This window comes from Engystomops pustulosus, chromosome 8, assembly GCF_040894005.1.
Source record: "Engystomops pustulosus chromosome 8, aEngPut4.maternal, whole genome shotgun sequence".
NCBI classification, from domain to species: domain Eukaryota; kingdom Metazoa; phylum Chordata; class Amphibia; order Anura; family Leptodactylidae; genus Engystomops; species Engystomops pustulosus.
In genome coordinates, this window is record NC_092418.1 from 63581089 (window position 1) to 63606068 (window position 24980).

Genomic DNA, 24980 nt, shown 5'->3' on the forward strand with positions numbered 1-24980 from the left:
CCACCACAGTCTCATGCATGAGGTACTCAGATTGTTAAGGCTTTGGCCATGCCATCTAGACTTGTGGCTCAGTGTGCAAAGGACATTCATGTTCTGTATTGGGTTACAAAATATGCCACGCTGCAGATACCCTGTAGGATGGTCTTTCTCAGGTCCTTAGGAATGGGCAGTAGCAGGTGACAATGTGGCTACGAGCTGACTGCTGCACCTGCCTTTGGCTTCATCTGAAGTATTAGTACCTTTTACCCATGTTGGGTCTAGGACCTCATTATCACCCCTTACTTATTCCACCACTGAGCCCTCACCGCTGCCCTCCTTCTCCATCTGCACTTCTCAAAAAGCCACAACCATTGGCAGTTGCGCTTTATGCTGATCACAGGTCTCTTCTGATAGAATCTTCCAACTCTAGGTCTAGAGCTGATGGATGGGCCACAGATTCTCAGCTAGTTAAATCATTGTACAGCATGACTGACTGCTCCATGACTTGTGGCTGAAAGGGCTTTGCTACATTAAAGGGGATTGAGGTAGAGGGCTCTGCACTTCCAACTGAGGAGGAGCATGAAAATGATAATCCCATAGAAGGTGAGGCATTGTCTGCCATTTAATTAACCAATGCCTTTGTGTGGCCTATTGGAGCCTACCAGTAAACAATGCAGACCCTGGTGTCTACTTGCATCAGCGGAACTTTGAGCAGGCAGAGATAAAACAAGTCCTCACCCTGCAACACCATCACCATGGCTATGTCCGTGTCCCTTAATTCCTGCTCTCATTTTAAAAGATCTACAGTATTAAACAATACAGTGACACCACCTTTACAATGAAGGCATTACTGGACACTATTCATTGACAATAAGACTTTTATGATCCGGGCAATATTCTCTTAACAGGATTTTTCTGAACTAGATATAAAAGTTACATATTCTCTGAAAATAGGACTTTGAACTATGTATTAGTGTGTGGTATTCTCACTAACCACACTTTTCTGAAAGAGGTAGAAAAAAAGCAATATTTTGTAACAGGTCTAAAGGCAAGCAAGCTATGTTTGATAATAAATTTAAGATTTTTCTGTTGCTGTATACTAGACAGGCAAGTTCTGTAAGATCTTGCTGGATGATGCAGTACATGCTAATCATCAGGTCTGATCTTTGCAAGTATTACTGTACGATCCTGTAAAATATGTCAATTATTTCAGATTTCCACCCGTCCCTAATAATCTTTTTATACACCTTAGTGCCCTGGCCAGGGAATTGCTGCTGTTTCACAAGTCCCTGCTTACCTGATTGATCCAATGACGAGTAGCTAGCTCTTCTAGCGGTCTCCTGTGGAAAATGGCATCTGGATGTTTGACCCTGCTCTTATATTGCAGAGTCACATGTTCAGCCCAGCCAATCATAGGCTGGAAGCTTCATGATTTTTTCCTGAACTTGGACCCTGATTCTGAATAATTACTTGTGTTTGGGCCTGAGGTTCATGGGTGTTGAACCCTTGTAATTTTGCAGTTTGCAGGAATGACTCATCACTAAAGGCAACCATGGTTTCTTGTTGCCATCAAATTGCTTCTTTGAAACAAATGAGAATAGTGAAGCCACGCAAATTGTAGTTATGTTTTGGGTTACAAAACAGAAACGTTTTGAATTTTCAAAAGTTATTGTTTAAAGTTGCATTTTTGTTTATTTTCAGGGGACATCCATGATTTTAGCCATTTTCTCTGCATAACACAAATTTTAATTCTATAAAAATGAAAAAATCCCGGCACCTCGAGGTGAAAGCAAAATTCCTCCTTTTATTTTCGGAGCATGTAACAAATCAAGTATACACAAGTCACGCAGTAAAACAAGTTTTTTTGGCTCTCCTGATGAAGGCTCAGGAGAGCCGAAAAAACTTGTTTTACTGTGTGACTTGTGTATACTTGATTTGTTACATGCTCCGAAAATAAAAGGAGGAATTTTGCTTTCACCTCGAGGTGCCGGGATTTTTTCATTTTTATACTGTTAAAATGTATCCACGAGCACCAGGGAAAGGAACCGAGTGCCGACCGATTACTGCATATACAAATTTTAATTCTGTATTGTTATGCAACATAAAAATCTAAGTAGGTTTAATGACCTATAAACTACGAGAGAAAGCAACGTTTCCTACTGAGGCTATTTGACTTTTCTTAACACTTCGCTCACTTCCCAGTTCTGCCTTCAGCTAAACACCGAAGCTAGTTTTGGCTTCGGTAACAAACCTGCTAAAGAAACACAAGATGGAATGGATGCACACGGAATTTTAAAAAATCCCATTAATTTTCTAGTCTCGTCTCTTGTGTGAATATTGTTTACAAAACTGCAAAATGTACATAAAATTTTTTATGCATCTTATTTCCCAAACCTTCACTGAGATCTGTCAAATTTATATGTTAGGGTGTATTTACATGTTGAGGCTAAGATGTAGTTAATAGCTACATCTGAAAAGCCAAAAAGAGTTTTAAATGCAATTTTCTGTGGTTTTATGATGCAGTAAGGAAGCAATGGAGGCTCCGATAAAACAGACAAAAAAATCCCTTTATAATCTATTTTTCCCAATTGCATTCCATTGAAGTAACCAGTCATCAAGTTTTCACCATTACCCTAAGGACAGGTTCCCACAGAAGTCATCATGTTGTGCCCCATGCTTTTCTTATCTAAAAATCCGTAGCTCATATGCAGCTAAAATCCATTTTCTAAAAGTTTACAATAGGCTAACCGCATGAACCTTGGTGGTTTGATATAGCTTTGCTTCGCCAGGTTCTAGTAGTACTTATAAGTACTGGAGTGTGGAGCCCAGCAAGCCCCAAGTCTTCATCAGATCATACAGTTAGCACACCCTACAGACCTCTGGATCACATTTAAACCTGTGGATGGAAGCTAATTTGGGATAGCCTGGACCTTGCTTGGATCCATCTTAAGGCCTGAGTCTGACAGGCTTGTTTCCCTGGAAAGGAATTTAAGGTTGCTCTAAGAGACATTTTTTCCAACTTGCAGTACAGCTGATTTTCCTTAGTGAAGTCAGAAGCTCATGAACATGATTGTGATGCTTGGGCAGAGTGCAAGAAAAAAAACAATCAAAATGTCCAGTTGCCCAGTTGAGGTGGGGAGCATACATCATTAACCATGGTAACCCCAAGATGAGTGGGAAACACTAGAACTTCGATGTCTTGATGCAGCACCCTGACTTGCATTAGTTGTCGTTGGGTGCGGTACAAGATAGATCCCTCTGGTGCCAGATTACCTTCAATACCCTCCAGGTATACAGTATGAAGAAGAGATACCAGCAACATTGCCCATCTGGCTGTGAGTGAGCTAGAGATGAAGTTCCTGATGCACCGGAATATATATAAGCATGCGTATATACCTGTTCTTTTGGTGTAATTAGAAACACCATAAGAGTTTGATTAGCATCTTTCTTCAAAGGAGAGAAACACTGTGCACTTAGATCAAGTTCTCCTGCCTTGCCCTAAAAAGCAGCAAAACTCCAGGACCTGGTAAAGTTTTCACTTGATTTCCAGGATCTACACAAAACAAAATGTGATTCTTTATGTGGTTTCTATTTTTCTTCTATCGAGAGTCTGGCTCATCAGAAGGTCTGCAGAAAGGTCTGCAGGTAGTTGTATAGGAGTGTTACATTTTGTTCTCGGTGGGGATGCCAGTGCCAGAGCCTGTCCCCTCTGTAAAGAGATAATGAAGGCCACCATAGCTTTTTCATAAAAGAAGTTTCCTCGTGGCAGCTCAAAAAGGATGCAACACTGGTTCAGGAACTCCTGACAATTGGGATCCCCATTGTACCCACAGGAGAGCAGAACCTGAATTTGATGAGGAGTAGGCACCATGCCTATGCTACATGCCAGACCTTGGGCCACTTGGGGCATTTGAAGTGAGTCCAGGCACTCGGAAAAGGACTGAAGGTACTGAAGCAGCTTTTGGTTTAACTCCTGCTTATCCAGCTGTTCCACTACTTTCCGCAAGGGGTTGAGCCAAGCCCTGGAAAGAGATTACCGCACGAGCTGCTAGCGCCTCCAGAATAACTCCTATACCTCCAGTTTTAACAGCTTAAATAACAGCAACATGGTGAAATATGGGAAGCAAGATCCCCCTGAATGTTGGGGTACCACCGGAAAAGCTAAACAGCAGCAGCATCTAGGCAAATTTTAAAAGCTTTGCCCACCACCAGGAAAGCTTTTCAAGATGGTACCCGACATTAAAGAGCATAAAGAAACAGAAGGAAACTCAGAACCAGAAAGCACTCATTAGACTTTATCAAGTGCATGCCGTACCAAGCACTTACCTCAAATGCAAAAGAGCTCTCCAACATTAAGGGAGACATCCGCCATATTGGGCACTGCGTGGAAGAGTTAGAACAGTCTCAGGACACTATCCAAAACTAGTGTTGCAGTGAGTTCCTCCATGAAACATCATTGAGCATATCTCAATACAGCTCTCCTCTGGGCAGACGACCAGGAAAACTGCAGTCGCCACAAGAACATTCGACTGCAAGGGCTACCAGAAGACATAGCCCATGAGGCACTTCCCAAGGTAGCCTTAGAAATTTTCACTAATATATCGGGCAAGACAAGGCAAACGTAATACTTATCGAGAGAATCCAAAGGGCCCTGAGAAATTGGTTGAAACCTACTGAACCACCGAGAGATTTGCGTTATACTGACGCAGCAGACATTCTCAGACATTCACACACCTCTGATATGAAGATCAACCTATAGCAGTATTCCAGGAAAATGCACCTTCTACCCTAACAAAATGGAGAATCTTAAATCTGCTCTTAGATGCCTTGATAGAAAGACATCTCCCTTTCAGATGGCTCTACAGCAGTAAACAAGCAAGTCATTATAAAGACTCCAGAAGACACTGCAACTGCCTGGGACCGTTTAGGTGTCCCTCCAATTGACATACCATCCTGGATGCTAGTCCTGGAATACATTGAAGTACCAGAGCTTGCCATTTGAAAGCCATGGAACAGAGTGAGAGACACCCCTAAACTCACAAAGAAGAAGAAGAAAGTTTATAATGGTCACTGAAAACAGTCGACATCTGACACAGCAGGAACTCTTTCTGACAGTCAATGGGGCCAAGAGAAACTACCTTTTGCTATGGGAGAGATCGTCAGTAAGGTTATAGAACTGAATTAGGGGCGCTCCTCATCCACCCCTCCTTTATCCCCCTTCCTATCCATCTGCCTATCCCCCCCCTCCCCCCATGGACATAAGATCTTTACTCAAGAAGCAAGAAAATGGCTTATTGAGGAGCCAAGTGTTATTTTCAGACTTTCAGACCACTGAATGTTTTAGTTCGTTAAAAGAGTAGATTATATTTTAATTACTGTTATTGTCTATGAGAAGCAACTTAAGAGGTTAGGGGGTCACTCTCCAATTGTTGTGACTCTCAGACACCACTAAGAGTATTGACCTCCCCCCTCAACTGATCGGTTTGGAGAGTCTCAGTTCTGGCAATAGGGTGATTGTTAAGCCTGAGAGGGAACTTTGTTTTTATAAAAGTGGAGCTAGCGATAACCTCTACCCAGGGTAGAATCTCCTGTGCCTTTCACTGCCAATATGCAAGTGCATGTTAAAATCCAGTTGCAATATTGTTTACTAATTGTTCTATCGTCATGTTTATGTCTTTGTCAACCACTCCTTTCCTCCCAACTTTCCTGGTGGTTCCTTCCTATTTGGGCCTCCCTTCCAAAAGCACCAAGAGCATGAACATTCTACCTCATGATAGTCACAAATGAATGCTCTAAGACTAGTATCTCACAACATGAGAGTCTCAACAAGCCATGCAAATGACATAAAATTATCATATGCTAAAAAAAGAGAAAGCAGATATTCTCCTACTTCAGGAAACACATTTTAAATCTGCTAAATTACTGACAATGCCTAAGAGAGACTATAACCAATGGTTCAACTGTACCCACTCCCAGGGGTGAATTGAGCCTTTCTGCTGCCCAAGACAACCCATAGAGACGCCCCCCCTCCCCCCCATATATGTAATTTATTAGATAGAGCGTGCTGCCATGTAGCACAAAATGCATACAGCGTGTCGCCATGTAGTATAAAAACTGAAATTGACATGGCGCATAAGCCCTGATAAATAGCACCAATACTGCATATACATACACACACATACATATATATATATATATATATAAATATATATATATATATATATATATATACACACACATACATATACACACATAATAAATATATATGTATGTATGTGTGTGCAAGGCAGTGGCTGGAAAAGTCATCAATGGAATCTATGTTGCAGCTAGGATTTTTCACCTATGCTTGGTAAAGGGATGGCCTTTGATCATTAATCATGCACTATGGAAGCTCTCTCTGACAATAACTAGAGGTGATGCTGTGTGTGAAGCAAGCCTGAAGGTAAAAGACTGCCATTGCGTTTGTCTTGTATAATTAAGTAGAGAGGGAAACGCTAATGTGTTAGCTAGTGCACAGATGGGCAGATCTTTTGTTTTGTATTTTGTTTCCTTTTGTTATGAGCCTGTACGTGTTGGACCTGTACATATACCTGATAATAAAGACTGGAAATTGAACCAGTTTGGGACTACAAATCTGACTCCGTCTCTGTGAACTGTCTTGGCTCTCACAAGTGAGCTAAACCCCTTCCGTTTGGTGCCTCTGATGTGGGCAGTTCCTTAAAGAGACAGAGATTTGTTATGACATAAAAATGGAGGAACTTATAAAATAGCTTTTGCAAGCTAATGTTAACCTCCAACAGTCCCATGCCACACAACAAAAGGCAAATGCCTTACAGCAACAGGTGCATGAAGAAGCCATGAAAGCCCAGCGAGAGACTAATCGCCTGTTGGTGAAAGCTCAGCAGGACATTGTGCGGGAGCAGCAGCAGGTGAACAAATCTCTCCAACAGAAAATCCAAGCCTTGGCGGAGAGACATGAGGTGCTACAAGCACTGCAGCATGCACCCCGGCAGCTGGTTCAAAATGCCATGAGGAAAATTACCGAGGATGATGATGTAGAGGCTTCCCTGGGCACCTTTGAGCGGATTGCTGAGAGTTCCCAGTTTCCTGAGGACCAGTGCTGGCCCCCTTCTTAACAGGTGAGCCCCAGAAGGCTTATTTTGACTTGAGGGTGCAGGATACCAAGGTACAAGCTCAGGGTTACCCTTGCTCTTCATGCTCAGAGAGTCTACACCTCGGAGTATGATCCTGCCAAGCCAGGCAGGTCACAGATGTATGACCTTTTCCACCTGGCCAATAAATGTCTGCTGCCAGAGGAGCTTACTGAAGCACAAGTTGTGGAGCGGGTTCTCTATGACTGCGGGTTGTCTATGGACTGCTTTGTCCATGCCCTGCCAGCAAAGATACAAAGGTGTGTCGGGTACTCAGACACAAAAACTGTGGATTAGCTGGTGTCCATAGTAGAGAACTTTATAGCTACAGAGGAGTATCTCCAGGTGCTGTTGCATCACCTAGGAACAACAGAAAACCGTCATTTGGTAATACTGGTCCTTTTTCTAAAGGGGTAAGACTCTTCTAAAGAGGGTGGTTCACACTCTTGTGGTCCTAATGACAAGCCTGCAAGACCAAAACAGGACTCTGTGTATAAAACCTGGGGTAAGGTAGTCTGCTGGCTCTGCAAAGGACTGGGACATATTGCTGCTAACTACTCGGTGCTAGAAGAGCCTATGGAGTGGGACTTGGGAAAGCTTGTCTTCGTTTGCTAGACCTTCATCTGCAGCACATATGGACAATGCGTCTGAGAGACAGACCTGTATAGTACAAATAGAAAGTCATCCTGTGTTGTCATTGCTGGACACTGGGAGTCTTGCAAGTCTGGTGGACCTGGACAAAGTCCAGACTCACCCCGTGGGTGTAATTTGTATGCATGGAGATACTAAGGACTATCCAATGGCTTTTATAATGGTGGAAACTACTTGTGGGATAGTAAGCCATGAAGTCGGCGTGACTAAAATCCTGTTACGCAGTTCGATTATTGGACAAGATTTTCCTTATTGTGGGATTTGAGGGAAGATAAAAAAGTCAATTGTATAATATGCATGATGTCTCTATGTCTGATACCTCAGCTGAGCCTGTCACTGCGGTACCTTTAGAACATGAGGAACCTAATAATTTTCCCTTAGGAGGTCCTTGCTGGGAACTCCTGATTTAGAACTTTCCCAATTACAAATCTCTAGGGGAAACTTTGGTACGGAACAGCTGAAAGATCCAAATCTTGTTAATGCCTGGAAAAATGTCGAGCATATGCTGGTAGGCGGGAGCCCAACGCGCCCCCCCCCCTGGTCCAGCAGGAGGCGTGCCGCCTGAGGTGAGAATCGCCTCATGGCAGGTGCACCTCTACCGAGTCCTCAGCTTCAAGAGGAGTATCGATAGACTTTGGGAAAGATGTTCCATTTAAACTCCTGACAGAAATATTTGACCCAGAAGGACATTACTTGTTCTTAAAGGGCACCATAGGGCAACAACTCATGGAGACCTTGACAGAGTTTGAATCATTCAAAGAGGGTTTGCGTATAGTGGGAGGAGACATCAGTGTGTATCTAGAACCTTTGATAGACACTGCTAGCACACCTGACTTATAAAACGCTTGCATCATTGAAAGAATATCTCGACAAACTGCAATTGATTAGTACCTGGAGACTTTTAAATCTGACAGTAAGGGTTACTGGTTTTGTTTGAGTGTTTGAATAGGCGCTTGGTGACTCTGTTCTTAATTCTATGATAAATTTAATTAATGTTAGTATAAAACATAGTATAAAAATAGTAATAATAAAAACAAAGTATTATACGAACAACGGGTTTCGCACTAGAATCGAGCGCTTCCTCTGGTTCTCCTATACTACCTCCGGTTCTCTATTATACGATCAACGCATTATACGAACAATGCTGGAGAATCAGAGGAAGCGTTCATTTCGAGCGTAAAATGCATTGTTCCTATAATACTTATTATAAAAATAATAATAACAATAAAATGTACAACCTTTTACATTATTGATTAAATTTATTGTGGAATTAAGAACTGTCGTCCATTAAAACGCTCATTGTACTAGGAAACAAAACCAGTGGATATTGTACCGCAAGAATTATTCTCCCAATGGAACATTAGGATCGGAGGCGATGTCGACACCTATATTATGGGAGGCACACAAAATCGTTGTATAGGGGGAATTCATCTCCCTGGCAGCCCGTCTACACAAGAGGCGTAGACATCTACTAAACTTGATGTTAGGACAGATCTCTAAACTAGAACATAAACACAAAAAATCTAAAGCACAAGAGTTATTACAGGAACTCATCTATGACATCTCAGGTTCTTAGATGTTGATCCCTGCCAGTGGCCAGTCAATACAGACTGGCCAGTGATCTAAGTCATGACAGATCTAAGTCACAACATATGTAAGTAACCCCCCCCCCCCACTCTCCAACTCCACCATGCTGCATTTGTTGGTGTTGGAGTGTGGAATACTTGTAATCTGTCCTTTAGATACTCTGCCAAAAACAACACTAACTCCCCTGATATCCCCTGTACCATAGGCTTTTCCTTGTATGATACCCCCTATTTTTTTCCCTCCCCCCCAACTGCACTTATAAGCGTGTTATGATAGTACTAGTAGGAGTAATGCATGCATGCATGCGTGGAGAATGTAGTAGTGCATGCCATGTGTGGAGGGGGTAGTAGCATACGCAATCTGAGAACTTGCAACTAAAAACTATAAACCTTCTAACATTCGTACATAAAAAGCAAACATAATAAATTATGGAAGTAGAAAGAAGACAAATAGCAAGTGTTTTCTACAAAAAAAATTTGTGGTAGGACTTAAATTTTTTTAAATTTGTTGAATTTTTACAAAATCCAAAATCCCTACCAAATCAGCAAAATTATACTACTAATATAAACTAAAAGAGTGTAAAAAGACAGAGACACTGGACAGATTTTTTTTTTAAAAAAGGGCTGAGCATTAACGTACAAACTGGCTGCATCCTTGAGGAGTTAAATGCATTTCCTTGCCAATAATGATTTTTCTTTATTCTTACATAGGGTTTTTTTGTATCGATAATCTACTGTTACTGCAATGGAGAGGTAAGTCACATGTTCCACGCAATTTGTAATGTGGGTTAAGGCCATCATACAGTAGGGTAGCTATGATATTAGGGATAGGATGGTCCAGGGAATACTAACGCTGCTTTATTTATCTTTCTTTTAACTCATATTTTATTTTAAAATAATTTTAAAATGTATTATTTTTATTTAGAACGTGGGGGGCTTGGGGATTATTTGTTGTTTTTATGTTATAATTTAAGCATGTTTTTTTCACAAGTTGTAATTATGTGATTGCATGTATAATATACTGCACTACCAATAGATTGCATTGTGTTATGGCTGTTGGCATAAAACCGTCAGCCAGTATGCTAGTTCCTGCTTCTGCTAGGACCTATAAATGGGTTAACTGAAATGTGTTACAACAGGGTATTCATCTCCTTAACCCCTTCCCGACTAGTACAGCGCGCGCCGGGTCCCGGTGCATGGAGAGGGCTCGCGGGCCAAGCCCTCTCCATAGCCGGTAAGTCTTTGCTGCATATTGCTTTCACCGCGATCGCCGCCGGCAATGCTGCCGGAGGCTTAAAAAAAAGATGGCCGCCATCTTGGCGCGGATCTTTGCTCCCCGATGACGTCACGGGGAGCGGTGATCCGTTGCCATGACAGCATCGGGTCTCACGAAGGCCCGAAGCTGTCTCGTTTTAACCCATTCATTACAATGTGCTATCAGCACATTGTAATGAATGAGGAGTAAAATCCCCATATACTGCCATATTGCAGTATGGCAGTATATGGTAGGATCGATCAGACAACCTAGGGTTAAAGTACCCTAGGGAGTCTGAAAAATAGTTAAAGTAAAAAAAACCTATTAAACCTAAAAATTCAAATCACCCCCCTAGAACTGATATTAATATTAATTAACAGTAAAAATCTAAACACATTAGGTATCACCGCGTCCGAAAATGTCCGATCTATCAAAATATATTAACGGTTTTTCACTGCGTTTAACCCCGTAACGGAAAATAGCGTCCAAAGTCAAAAATGACATTTTTTTGCCATTTTGTTAAATATAAAAAAATTAATAAAAAGTGATCAAAAGGTAGCACAGTGCTAACAATGATAGCAATGAAAACGCCATCAAAATTCGCAAAAAATGACACCACCCACAGCTCCGTACACCAAAGTATGAAAAAGTTATTAGCGCCAGAAGATGGCATAATCAAAAAAATACATTTTGTACAGGAGGTTTTAATTTTTTTAAATGTATGAAAACATTATAAAACCTGTACAAATGTGGTATCCCTGTGATCGTAGCAACCCAAAGAATAAAGTAGACCTGTCATTTGGGGCACACAGTGAAAGCTGTAAAATCCAAGCCCACAAGAAAACTTCGCAAATGTGTTTTTTCACCATTTTCACTGCATTTGGAATTTTTTTCCCGCTTCCCAGTACGCACCATGGAATATTAAATACCGTTACTATGAAGTGCAATTTGTTACGCAGAAAATAAGCCATCACAGATCTCTTTATGTGGAAAAATAAAAAAGTTATAGATTTTTGAAGGTGGGGTGTGAAAAATGGAAGTGAAAAAACTAAAAAAGGCCAAGTCGTTCCTGCAGCACAATTCCCAAAATTCCACCTTCAACCTAAAAGTCTTCAGTTCTGTTGAGCAGAAAATATGTGTTGAAAATGAAAGTGTTTATTTGTCAGTCCCAGTTATGTGGATCATCCCAGTCACACTGCCCTAGCCTCCCCTCAGCTCCATATTCCTGCCCTTTCCTTCTTTTGATGGTCAAAATAACACAGATCCCGGCTATTTTATCCCTTTGATGCCACAGCCAATTGTGGACAGTTAATACCTATAACCAAAAATAAGGCCCAAACAAAATATCTGGTCAATTGCTAGAAAACTCAAACATTTATACCTATATTTAGTATACAGCAGACCTGGCCCTCTATCTTTGACCAACCCACATGAAAAATTTGAGTTCTCTCCTGATCATTAAATAATGATGCAATTAGGTCCTCCAAATTTTCATTTTATGATTGTAATGTTTTATTTACTGTCTTATGTACTGGAAGGTTATATACTGAATACAGTATATAGGTATTGGGTAGAACTGAGTTAAAGGGGTATTCCAGGAATATGAACGTCTGACACAAAAACCCATGATGATATAAATAAATGAATACAACAATATTCAATGTCATTAATCACAAAATGGAGCTTAAATAGTTTGATTTTATTATTTTCAAAATTTATGGTTCTCCTCCTCCCTCTTATGCTCTGCTCCCACTGATGATGTAACAGGTTTTCTTGTTCTGTTACCATAGTAATGATGTGTATCTGCCATCACCAAAACACTGGCCATACTGGACGCACTGCAACCAACCGACTACAGCCAAACTTAGTGCTGATCACATGACCTGCCCAGGCAGATGCAGGACATGTGATGTGGACATGTGACCAGTGGACATCTTCTGTCCTGTGTATGATCCACAACGGACCGGGCGGAGGAAATTAACGGACTGATTAAAGGGCCAGTAGCATTTTAATGCTTTATTACAGTCTATGTCACCAGAATTTCTGCTAAGGGGAGCAAAATTTTAGATAAAAACTAATTACATATTAGCTTATATTTTGATTACCCATTTGTATATGAATTATGCTTATTCCTGGAATACCCCTTTAAGTATATTTGTCTGGCTGTCTAAAACCATTCTCTTCTGACCCTATGGGAAAATTAATAGTTTTGATTTCCTAGAAGAGAAGACTAATACTATAAACCAAAGATTATATTTAGGGGCCTAGCACACTTTGCACTAGGGAACCATCAACTTCAAGTTTTTTTATTTGACATGGGCATATGAGAGATTGTTTTTTGCAGTTAGATTTGTATTTTCCAATGGGTTTATTTTTACGGTATAAATAGCATTAGGATTCACATTTATTGACTCTTTCCAGTAACTGTACAAAATTAAACATGTGTTTTACCGCTAGATTTTAATTTTAAACATTTACTCAGTTCACCGCACAGTATAATAAACATGATATAATTATTCTATAGGTTAGTATGGTTAAGGAGATGCCAAACATGTAGAAGTTTTCTTATATTTTACTACTTAGCAAATAAAAACTTCTTTTTAATGGAAAGCACAAGTGTCATCATATTCTGAGAACTATAACTTTTCTATTCCTCAAATCAAAAGATTTTACTGTGGGAAAAGGTAATGGTTAGATTGGAACATTGACTTTTTGATCGCTTTCTATTACATTTTTTTACTAGTTATTTTTTTATACTCCTGAAAATATGGGTAAAATAATGTAATTGATGCTTGGCTACGGACGCGGCATTACCAATTTATTGTTTAGTGTTTAGGGGGTCATTTTATTTATATTATTTTATATATAAGTGTGTATAGGGAAATGATAGATGTTAATTTTAAATTATTTTATTTATGTATTTACAATTTTTTTTTTTTTACTTTATTTTATTTTTACGGTCCCACTAGGGGACTTATACTGGGGATACCTTGGTCTCGTATACAATACATTGCAGGACTTCTGTACTGAAATGTATTGTGCCTGTCAGTGTTTACGGACATTTTGACTATGAGACCCAAGAAACAATCTTCATGTCGGGCAGACACAGCAGGGACCAGGCTGTTTGTCACATCCAGTCTCCTGCTGCAGATCGCGCTGACACAATGACAGCGCAAGTCTGAGATGATTCCAGCTTTATGACATGGCCCATTATCCTGCTGAAAGTAGCCATCAGATGTTCGGTACATTGTGGTCATAAAGGGATGGACATGGTCAGCAACAATACTCAGGTAGGCTGTGGCGTTGCAACGATGCTCAATTGGTACCAAGGGGCCCAAAGAGTGCCAAGAAAATATTCCCCACACCATGACACCACCACCACCAGCCTGAACCGTTGATACAAGGCAGGTCCATGCTTTCATGTTGTTGACGCCAAATTCTGACCCTACCATCCGAATGTCGCAGCAGAAATCGAGACTCATCAGACCAGGCAACGTTTTTCCAATCTTCTACTGTCCAATTTCGAAGAGCTTGTGCAAATTGTAGCCTCAGTTTCCTGTTCTTAGCTGAAAGGAGTGGCACCTGTTGTGGTCTTCTGCTGCTGTAGCCCATCTGCCTCAAAGTTCTGTGTGTTCAGAGATGCTCTTCTGCCTACCTTGGTTGTAACGGGTGGCGATTTGAGTCACTGTTGCCTTTATATCAGCTCGAACCAGTCTGCCCATTCTCCTCTGACCTTTGGCATCAACAAGGCATTTCCGCCCACAGAACTGCCGCCCATGGATGTTTTTTCTTTTTCAGACCATTCTCTGTAAACCCTAGAGATGGTTGTGCGTGAAAATCCCAGTAGATCAGCAGTTTCTGAAATACGCAGACCAGCCCTTCTGGCACCAACAACCATGCCACGTTCAAAGGCACTCAAATCACCTTTCTTCCCCATACTGATGCTCGGTTTGAACTGCAGGACATTGTCTTGACCATGTCTACATGCACTGAGTTGCCGCCATGTGATTGGCTGATTAGAAATTAAGTGTTAACGAGCAGTTGGACAGGTGTACCTAATAAAGTGGCCGGTGAGTGTATATACATAGCTTATACTGTGCTATAATTACTTTAAGTGCCAAAACTGTTGAAACAATTCCTTTGAAGGGCCCTTAGATGTTTAAATTGAAAAGAACTACAGAAATGACTAAAAATTGTAGCCTGCTTCCAATGAATACTGAGATGATGGCCTTGGCCTTTATTTATAAAGTTTTCTTTAATAATGGAATTTTTAATAAGAGAGGGGTTATGTAGAATTTTCCTGAATTTATAAACTGTTCTGTCATGACCTTAGTAATAGGCTTAGAGGCCGTTAAAAGTAGAAAAATATATGGTAGAGTACATGAATATATGGAGTACATGAATATTACAGTTATAGGTCTGCTCAGGGGATATACTCAAAGAATGTACTCTGTAGATATTATCATAAGCATTCATTGAGAGTGTAAAACTTTGCAATTTATAATCGCTGGAATAAACTTATCACTTTGGAAGTGTTGCTGCATCTAATGTTGAGGAAATTTGATTAGAAATCTTCTATTACCACATCACACCGAATCATAATTTTGAATTACTATTTCTACTTTCATGTTTTTTGCGGTTTAATTTATACGTCTTTAAGCATTTTCTATTATACCTTGCTTTTAAGGTACAAACAGAAATGAAGAAAACATGGACTAGATGGAATCTTGCTTTTGATTGGAAAAGCACAACACACTGTGGCAACTTCAGGTACGGCTCTGTCCTGACCAATATGACCCACAGCACTAGCAGCCAGTCACAAATGGTAACCAGCTCTCGTATGGTATTGATCTCCAGCAAAGTCAGTCGCAGTGTCAGCAAGCAAGTCGATGGACATATGAATTTGCCAGGATATGTCAGAAGTAATTCTGATCAAGAATGTTTGCCTCAGTGGATACAGGAAGAGGCTAACGAGGACGATGAGAAACAGGTTGATGACATATCCTTAAAGGAAACCTTAAGACCACTACAAATGAACACCGAAGCAGAGATCAACAGAAATCATTTAGAAGAAACATTATAATTATTGGTTTAAAATCATGGGGGCATATGTATCATACCTTTGGCTTAACATTTATTTTAATTTATGAGATATTTCATTGTGCATGTGGTCATTTGCAACCTTTTCTGCTCCTAAGGCAGTCTCCCTTCAAAGTTCGCCATTGTACAGTTTTCTATAGTGTTCGATGAGTTGTCACCAGAATTTATGTGAAAGTTACAACTTTTTTCAAAAGTCGCAAAAAAGTTACAAATTTTGGCGCAAATCTGAGGCTGTCCCTGACCAGGTATAGAATTAGCTTAGAACTGACTTTTGGAGATTTTTTGTGACTTTTGTCACAAATTCCTTAAAAAACCAAACAACATATGTATCAATAGCCAGACTTATGATTCATATGCCCCAAGGTCCCAGGAAGTTTGACCTAAAACGGGTACTATGTTATTTTTCATTTCTTATTATTTATGCAGATAGTGTCTTACTTTTGTAATTTATTGCTGCATGATTCAGTAATGGAAGTGTCTTTCTGCACAGACTGGGAATAAGCACAAATACATTTGTTTAAAATGGATGAAAACATAAATATAGAGAAAACAAAACTATCAAGAACAATCTATCAAATATGAAGATATATAAAATTGTATATTTGAATTAACTGCTGTATTTTTATTGCTTGAAATAAAACAATGAAATACATTAAATTATTAAATTATTTTTCTGTTGCTCAGCTTAATATACAAGAATAGGAGACTAGCCAAAAATTTACTTTAGAAGAAAAATGTTAACTTTTCAGCCCTTTAATTTATTTAAAAAAACAATAGTCCAAGTAAAAATAGTTTACTTGTGTTTCTGAAAGAAGTGCTTTAGTGTATACACAACAGATATAGAAGAAAAAAAGTCTAAAGCTTAAATCCTTAGACCGAGAATATGGAGTTGCATGCAGGGCTGTTTAGTCAGAAAGAATAACTGACACCCTAAAAGTAGAGTTCAGTGGAACCATTAATTTTCAGGTCCCGAGGGTCAGTGGATCTGAATTTAAACACAAAGCACTGATCGCAGGTGTTAACCCTTTAAATGGGGTAACATCCGTGATTGGTGCATGCATCATCTAACTGGCGGAGAGGGATGCATGCACCACTGGCAATTATATGCTGCAAGCCATAAATACAGTCATATAAATCGTAAAACTTGTACTATAAAGTGTAAAACTACACTTGCTACTATGTCACTTAAAATGTAATTATCATTTAATGAATTTGTATTCTTTTTATTAAGGATTTCTGTAATTGGTGGAGAAGAGGTTAAAGGGAGCAGATTCATGGTGATTAAAGCATGGCCATTTTATATGGATTGGTTCCACCATTTATCAGAGAAAACATATATTTAGAAAATTCAGGCTTGTATTAAATTGTCCACAGGGCTCACAGATATGCATTGTAAATGACAAACATTATTAGACGACAGCTTCATGCTTGTGTCTTTCTGGCCAGCCCATCATTACTGATAGGTCTCTAAATATACAAAAAAAAAAAAAAAAAAAAAGATCTGTCCTTTCCCTGTTCATAATTAGGGGGATCTGCTGTATGGATCCATTTAAAGTGAATATCATTAGTAGAGATGGGCCAATCATTGGCCGTGGAATTCGATACGGGTTTCACAGAAAATTCGATTAATCACGAATTGGAGGTCTACACGGATTAGTGGGAACTAAGTTTTACCCCCCCCCCCTCTTTTTTAGCTTAATGACCGTGAGCACAACATGTTGCATGGGGCAGTGAACTCTGGGAAAGAAAAAAGAACAACCTCAATGACATCTGCAGACCTGCAAGTCAATCATTGGCCGGCAGGCTTATGTTATGTCACACAGCCCTATAATGCCATTTTCAATCTTAGCATTTCACACTGCATGTGCTGTCTGTATAGCGTCTAGCTGCTTTTACTGTACTACACTGTAGTGATTTCTGCTCCAATCCCAGGGTGTGCGTTTAGGGGGATCTGTATTGTTACTGAAGCCACTAGGAAGAAGTCTTAAATATCTTCACAGCTGCTGTAGTGATTTCTGCACTTCTCCCAGCGTTTGAGTTTAGGGGGATCTGGATACCCCAAATTTCTGGATACCCCCAAGTTCTTTTTTCAACTGAAGCCACATATCTGCCCAGCTGCTGTAGTGATTTCTGCTCCTCTCACAGGGTGTCCATTGTGGGACATCTGTGGAACGCAAATTCCAATACTTTTGTGTTGCTAAAGATGAGAGCAAGAAATAAGTGTCAAATCCACATAGTTGATTAACCACTATGTAAGACAGAAAAGTGGCAGGTGGAGCAGGCAGAGGTTGCAGCACAGCAAGGGGACGTCGCAGCAGGAGTGACTTTGCAAGGCCAGAATTGCCGTTGTCATCTAGCAATATGAAGTTTACTGGAAAGGTGCGGTCTGCAAGAAGTCTCTGAGGGCACCCAGATAGATGCTCCAGGGATGTAAGAGACAAAAAGAGAAAGGAGAAACAGGTGTGCCAACCTCGTGAAGTAGTTTAGACTATTATGTAAACAAAGCGAGACAGATGAACTGCTCACCTGGGGGCATAAAAATATCCAAGATACTACACTTCCACAGTGTAATTCCAAAATACTAATTTATTAAAACTTAAAAATTTAAAAAAATCAATGACATGCTACGCGTTTGGAATAACATTATGGAAGTGTAGTATGTTGGATCCACGCGGCGCCATAACATCCCTCCTTGACCCATTGAGTGCTTCCGAGTCGTTGCCATCTAGTGGCAGTGTGTTGATCAACAACCTAAAAGGTTCTTGATTGGTTGACTAGGTCACCCAATTCCTCAAATATAACATCTGACAACCCCAACCAAGAATCCCAGGGTTCGTCAGATACAACAATTAGTTGGCATGGCCCAGGAGCAGGTCAGGGGCCCTCACCTGTCCCCAACCAGCCTCTGCTCTGTCCATTTCCCTCATCCAGAGATCTATTAGGTGGTTTGGGCTGAGCGCCACTATACAGCGAGGACAAAGTGTTTGAGGAAAGTCAGCATCTGCTTGGCAGTGAAGGGGTGGGGCAGACATCCTCTCCTTTGTCCAGTAGACAGGCTGTGCATACTGACACCGTTGAGGAGAAAAGCAGTGACAGGGAAACACAAATTGACAATGATGTAGCCCATCAGACTCGGGAGCCAGGTGTAGCAAGGGATTCATCATCATTGGGCAAAGAGTGTGTCAGCTTGTGCATCAGGCAGCAAGTTGCCACTGTGGCCGTGAGTCAACAGGGTGGCAGCAGTGGGAGGAGGTAAGCCAAACATACATACAAATTGCGGCTTGGAACTCTCAACCTCAGTTTGGCACATGCCATAAGTTCTCTGAAGGGTGCAGAGTCCACGACTTGAAAAGGGAGGGACTGCAGTACCAACAACTTGGACAAGAGCATGGTCAGTTTCTGCACTTTAGCATGGCTGGATGCATACAGTTGTCTCTTTGAAACCACTCCTTTCAACAACTGCTGGCACCATGCATAGAACGTGCGCCAGAAATCCTGAGTCTGGCGCCCCCTGCACACTACACATGTACTATGTATTCTCAGAGCATCATGGTCAGTCAGGCTGACATGCATGGCGGAAGTCGAGGTGGGTGCAGGGCAGGCAAAAGCCACGTGTATCGTCACTCCAAAGTGCCACTTACCGCTGAGGAAGTCACTTCAAAGTGAGGATACGCATGGAGTTTGCCGTCCCTCCATTTTTCTAGACCTCCGACATATTTACACTTTACTGTCCGCCTGACCTAACATGATGCTGTGAGAATACATTGAATTGCAACTAAATCACTAGATAGATAAATATTTATGAGATAGATAGGAGATAGATAGATATGAGATAGATGACAGGTGATAGATAATAGGACTTGGATAGATAAACAGGTGACAGCTTCTCACATGTTACTGATCTTTAGCTACTTCCCTGCTAGTCAGGGACAGGGGCCCCTTCGCAGAACAGCTGTGTAACATGGAGGGACAGTGAATGGTGGAGAGTACAGGAGGAGGACTGCAGGGCAGCAGTGTAGCATGGAGGGACAGTGAATGGTGGAGAGTACAGGAGAAGGACTGCATCAGGAGAGGTCAGAGCTCAGCCTGTTACTTGTGTTATCTCTGTAGCCTCCTGTGTGACCTGACTAATGGTGGAGGGAGGAGAGGGCTGCTACATTGCTATGATCCATGTTGGGGGAGGACTCCTCTGTGCAGCAGATGTCATGTCTGGCTGCAGTTACCTTTTATCTGCTGCTGGAAGCTCCTGTGAAGTTGGTAAGCAGTGGCCATCACAGCACAATCTCTGCCCCTCCTTCTCTCTCACCTCCTATTGGCTGCAGTGTGTCAGGTGATCTCTCAGTGTGGAGAGGAGCTGTGTGGAGTGATCTGTAGTGCAGAGCAGCTGTTGTGGGCAGACTCGGCCAGATCAGCTGTTGCTCAGGACGGGACACAGCTACCAGCAGGGGGCGCCAGCAACCAGGACAAAGGAGTTCTCAGTAAGGCTGCATATTTTGTAATAAGTGTAAATGGTGAAAGTACTTGTCACAATGCACTGGACCCAATTACAGCCATTTGCTATGGTGACACAACCCCTTTAAGCATCGCACAATGTTCTACAACACCCTACAGGCTCTTAACCGCCAGGAAATACCATTTTTTTTTAACGTGATTCGTCATGATTCGAAACGTGACAAATCAAATTTTTTCAACAAATTTGCCCATCTCTAATCATTAGTGATGTTTCCAAGTAACACAAACGCCACAGAAAGTCAAATCACTTAGACAAAAAAAAAGTATAATAATAAAAAAAAAAAGTATAAGAAGTATAATAATAAAAGTATATTTTTGCATCAGTATGTGTTGTCTGGTGGTTACTAAACTCTTCAGGATGCAGCACGATCTGTGTCCCGACCCCAGGTAGCTAACAGGAGTTGAGTAGGGAGAGTAGGGAACCGCTATATGGACAGCAGGAGTTGTTAGCAAAGATATAAAAAAATGGATCTCTTTACAGCCAGACTCTTATACCCCTTTTACATTGACGCATGTGGTGCCGGGCACGGTGACCACACATGTGTGTCACCATACAGTACCTTGTATGCTCTGTCTTTTCCGATGTTTACGGCTGGGAGTCATGCTTTGCTATGCAGAGGGGAAGGATGAGCAGGGCTAGCCCCTCATTCTCTCCAGTGTGTATGTATGGCTACAGCGAGACAACAATGTCCTGGTCCAAGTAAATACAAATGATGACACTGTATAATGGACCAAAGAAGCACAAGCTTGAACTAAAACATATCCCACAATCCTAAACAAGCCAAGAGCCTTCATGTTTCTATGTCCTAAATAATGACCCCCAATGTAGGAAAGAAAATGACAATAAACCTGCTATGCAGAAATAGTGTTGCCATGGACCCTGGACAGTGTGGAGAATCAGGGCTCAAATCACCCCATGTGTATCACTGTGAACCGCGACTTCCACAGATGACTATAATAAATCATGGATTTTTGCATTTTTGTTTTAGTTAGTTATTCATTTTAACCCCTTAGAGCTCCGTGACGGATATATCCGCCACTGAGCTGATGCCGGCTCGGCTCTGGCTGTGAAGGGGAATATTTGTATATGAGCTTATAGTTTTATATTTTTATACATTTGTACTTTAATATAGCTGGCAAATACTAAAGTTTTTCCTCAGCAATATGCTCAGATATGTTACTTAAGATGGCGCCGGCATCCACTGATATTACACACCCAACACCCAATTTCCGGAAGTAGATCAACATGCCCTATTTCAAGATGGCGTCAAGACTCACATCTAAACCTAAGGTTTTGTCAACGCCCAGGACATTATCTGCCCAGATACTGGAACTGACCAACCGGGGCACATCGGATGCTGGACACATATGCTTAATCCTTGCCCACTTTGATGCTGCATGACACATAACCACACCCTTTTTACCCTTCTGTATAAAGTTTGCTAACACGGAAATAAAGTCAGTCTTGTTGTGCTGAGCAGTACGAGCTTGTCTCGAGACTGAGACTGGACAACTTTGTATCAGATTCTTTCTTGAGAATGTGCACACTTGCTCTGTTTAATTTGAGGTCACTGACCGGACCGGTTGATTGTCAATTACGACCCCGACATGGCACTGGGAGACACGGGGTGCGGCTGTAATAATAGCCGGCACCCCAGTGTAACACCCGCTAAATCGCTATTCGATTTGTAAGCTGCGCGACATCAAAATATATTATCCAGACATTTCAAAAATTATGAAATTGTAAAGTAGACATATGGGAAATATTATTCAGCAACTTATTTAGGTGGTAAATCTATCTACCTGAAAATGTAATGATTTTGAATTTCAAAAAAATGAAATTTTAAAAAAAAATATATAATTTTTCTTGTCTTATGCATTGCAAAGGCTAAATGCACAGTAAATATCTGCAGAAACAATTTTCCTGCTGTGTTTTAAAATGGAAATTGTTTCACAGAATGCAAATGACTGCTAATGAAATGTCTTAAATATTTCACTGCATATTTCCCACACTGCTTCTTGTGAACTTGTGTGGCTATATTCCCAAGACCCCACTTAACCGTGCAGTGGGAAAAAAGTTAAGTTAGCCACCAACTGTGCAACTTACATCATAGGTAGACCTCAACTATGAGGGACATAAAGTGAAAACTAATCCTAAAAAGCACATGGTAGATGTCCCTTAGAAATCTTGCTTGTGTGTAGGTGACCAAATACTTATTTCCTACCATAATTTTCAGTAAACCTGATTTTTTTTTCTCTAACAGACATGCAGCTTCTTCTTTAAGATATTCCTCTGTTCTCCACTCATTACCTGTAGTAATGGCTCCTGTTTAAACTTATTAGTATGAAAAACAACTCTCCACAACCTCAAACAGTCACACTCCAAACTCCACTATGGTAAAGACTAAAGGGCTATAGAAAAACTCTAGAAAGAAAAATGTACACCTGCACCAGGCTAGATAGACCAAATCTGCATTAGGCAAGCAGCTTAGTGTGAAGAAATCAAATGTGTTTTTGGAACTTGAGGACAAGAGGCACTGGCAGGGTTAACAAAGTAAAATATAACTTTTAGGTAGAACTATTTTTTCTCCAAGCAAATAAACTATTTAAAAACCCAATATATATATGTGTGGAGTTGAATACAGTTGCTAATAAAGTGATTACTTTTGCAATCTTTCAGTGTTATTGTCTGTTTATAACTTTCAGTAGCGCTAGGTGAGTTAGCTGCTAGGTTTATTAACTATTTTACCCACACTATCTAAAGTAGATGTATATTGAGAAAAAAATGTCAGTGTTGTTGTCAACCTAGTCATTTGTTGTAGTTTACGTAGCCATTGATTGTTACAAATTTAAAAGTGGCCCTGGAAAAAACTGTTAAAGTGGCACCAGTCTGTGGGCGGGGTCAAAACAAGTAGGCTAACAAGTAGTAAACTCTATACAAACTGTTTATAGATGGTCTAAATGAACATGTACACTGCAGAGAAAGACTGTCAGGCTAGCGGGTGTGGATCCTCTGGACCACTGCAGACGATGACATAAGCCACTACCTGGGACCAGAGTCTAAGTGGTACCCGGTTTTCACCAGAGCCCGCCGCAAGGCGGGTTAGACAATCTGCGGCGTGGTACCACCAGGTCATAACTCAGGCAAGACTTGTCTGCAGTGGCGGCCAAGGTCGAGGTACAGAGACAGCAGACAATCTCGTGGTCAAAGTCCAAGCACAAGGTCAGGGCAGGCGGCAGCACACAGGACAGCTACACGGAGGAACACTGGTACACAGGAACACAGAGGAGCTCAGGTAACACTGGAACACGGAGGGACACAGGAACGCAGGAGACACAGGAACGCAGGATACACAGGAATGCAGGATACACAGGAATTGCAGGCAAATCGCAGAATAGCTTTCTCTCAGGCTGTGAGGCACAAAGATTCGGCAAGGGCTTGCAGAAAGAGGCAGGCTTATATAGAATTAGTGAAATAGCCAGCGCCAATTAATGGAGCGCTGGCCCTTTAAATCTTAGTGAGCCAGCGCGCGCGACCTAGGAGACGGGGATGCGCGCGCCGAGCCGCGGAAGCTGTGGAGGACGCTGCTGGAGCCGGGGAAGGTGAGAGAAGCCGGCAACCGGTCCCAGGAGAAGCACGGGTGCACCCGCGATCCGAGACAGGGATCGCGGGAGCACCCGTGACAAAAACTCATATATATGCTTCTCTTATACAGGAATAAAGCTTCTTTTGTTAAGAGAATACAACTTAATACAGACTTATAAACACTAAAAAAAATACTACAATACCTTCTCCGATAAGCAATTTAACTGCTATAATGCTGCTCCCCATGTACACTAATATAACTACTATAATGATCTTTTATTTAAAAACTTGCATCAAAAAATTACAATAAATTGACAATAAAATCATAGAATGCAAGTAAAAAGTAATGTTGCATGAATAATATAACAGACATCACACAATTGCTGACATATACAGTCATGGCCATACGTTTTGAGAATGATACAAAATGTTAATTTTTACAAAATCTACTGCATCAGGTTTTATAATGGCAATTTGCATATACTCCAGAATGTTATAAAGAGTGATCAGCTTAATAGCATTTAATTGCAAAGTAAATATTTGCCTAGAAAATGAACTTTTCCCCCAAAACACATTTCAACTTCATTGCAGGCCTGCTTTAAAAGGAGCAGCCAACATTGTTTCAGTGATTGCTCCATTAATACAGGTTTGGGTCAGTCTGTCATGATTAAGTAAGAATCACACCACTGGACACTTTAAAGGGAGACTGGTGCTTGACATCATTGTTTCTCTTCTGTTAATCATGGTTATCTCTAAAGAAACACGTGCAGTCTTCATTGCACTGCACAAAACTGTCCACAAAACAGGGAAGAGTATCGCAGCTAGAAAGATTGCACCTCAGTCAACAATCTATCACATCATCAAGGAATTCAAGGAGAGAGGTTCCATTGTTGCCAAAAAGGCTCCAGGGAGCCCAAGATGGACCAGCAAGTGTGTCAGCTTTGAGATCAGGCTACCAGCAGTGCAGAACTTGCTCAGGAATGGCAGCAGGCAGGTGTGAGTGTATCTGCATGCACTGTGAGGCACAGACTCATGGAGCAAGGCCTGGTGTCAAGGAGGGCAGCAAAGAAACCACTTTGCAAAAGGTACAGGGAGTGAACTGCTGAGGACTGGGGTAAAGTAGTTTTCTCTGATCCCCTTTCAGATTGTTCGAAACATCT

At 41.1% G+C, this 24980-nt stretch overlaps 1 protein-coding gene across 3 annotated transcripts in view; it reads left to right on the forward strand.

Moving 5' to 3' along the window:
• Positions 1–16333, forward strand: part of PTH2R (parathyroid hormone 2 receptor) — a 308425-nt gene extending 292092 nt beyond the window's left edge. For 2 of the 3 annotated variants that reach the window (XM_072120997.1, XM_072120999.1), the window contains 2 exons: positions 10079–10120; positions 15310–16333. In XM_072120997.1, coding sequence (XP_071977098.1) covers positions 10079–10120; positions 15310–15705 — 438 coding nt within the window. In that variant the 3' untranslated portion in view covers positions 15706–16333. The remainder of the gene's footprint in view (positions 1–10078; positions 10121–15309) is intronic. The other variant, XM_072120998.1, reaches the window with a different exon arrangement.
• Positions 16334–24980: the final 8647 nt, after the last annotated feature.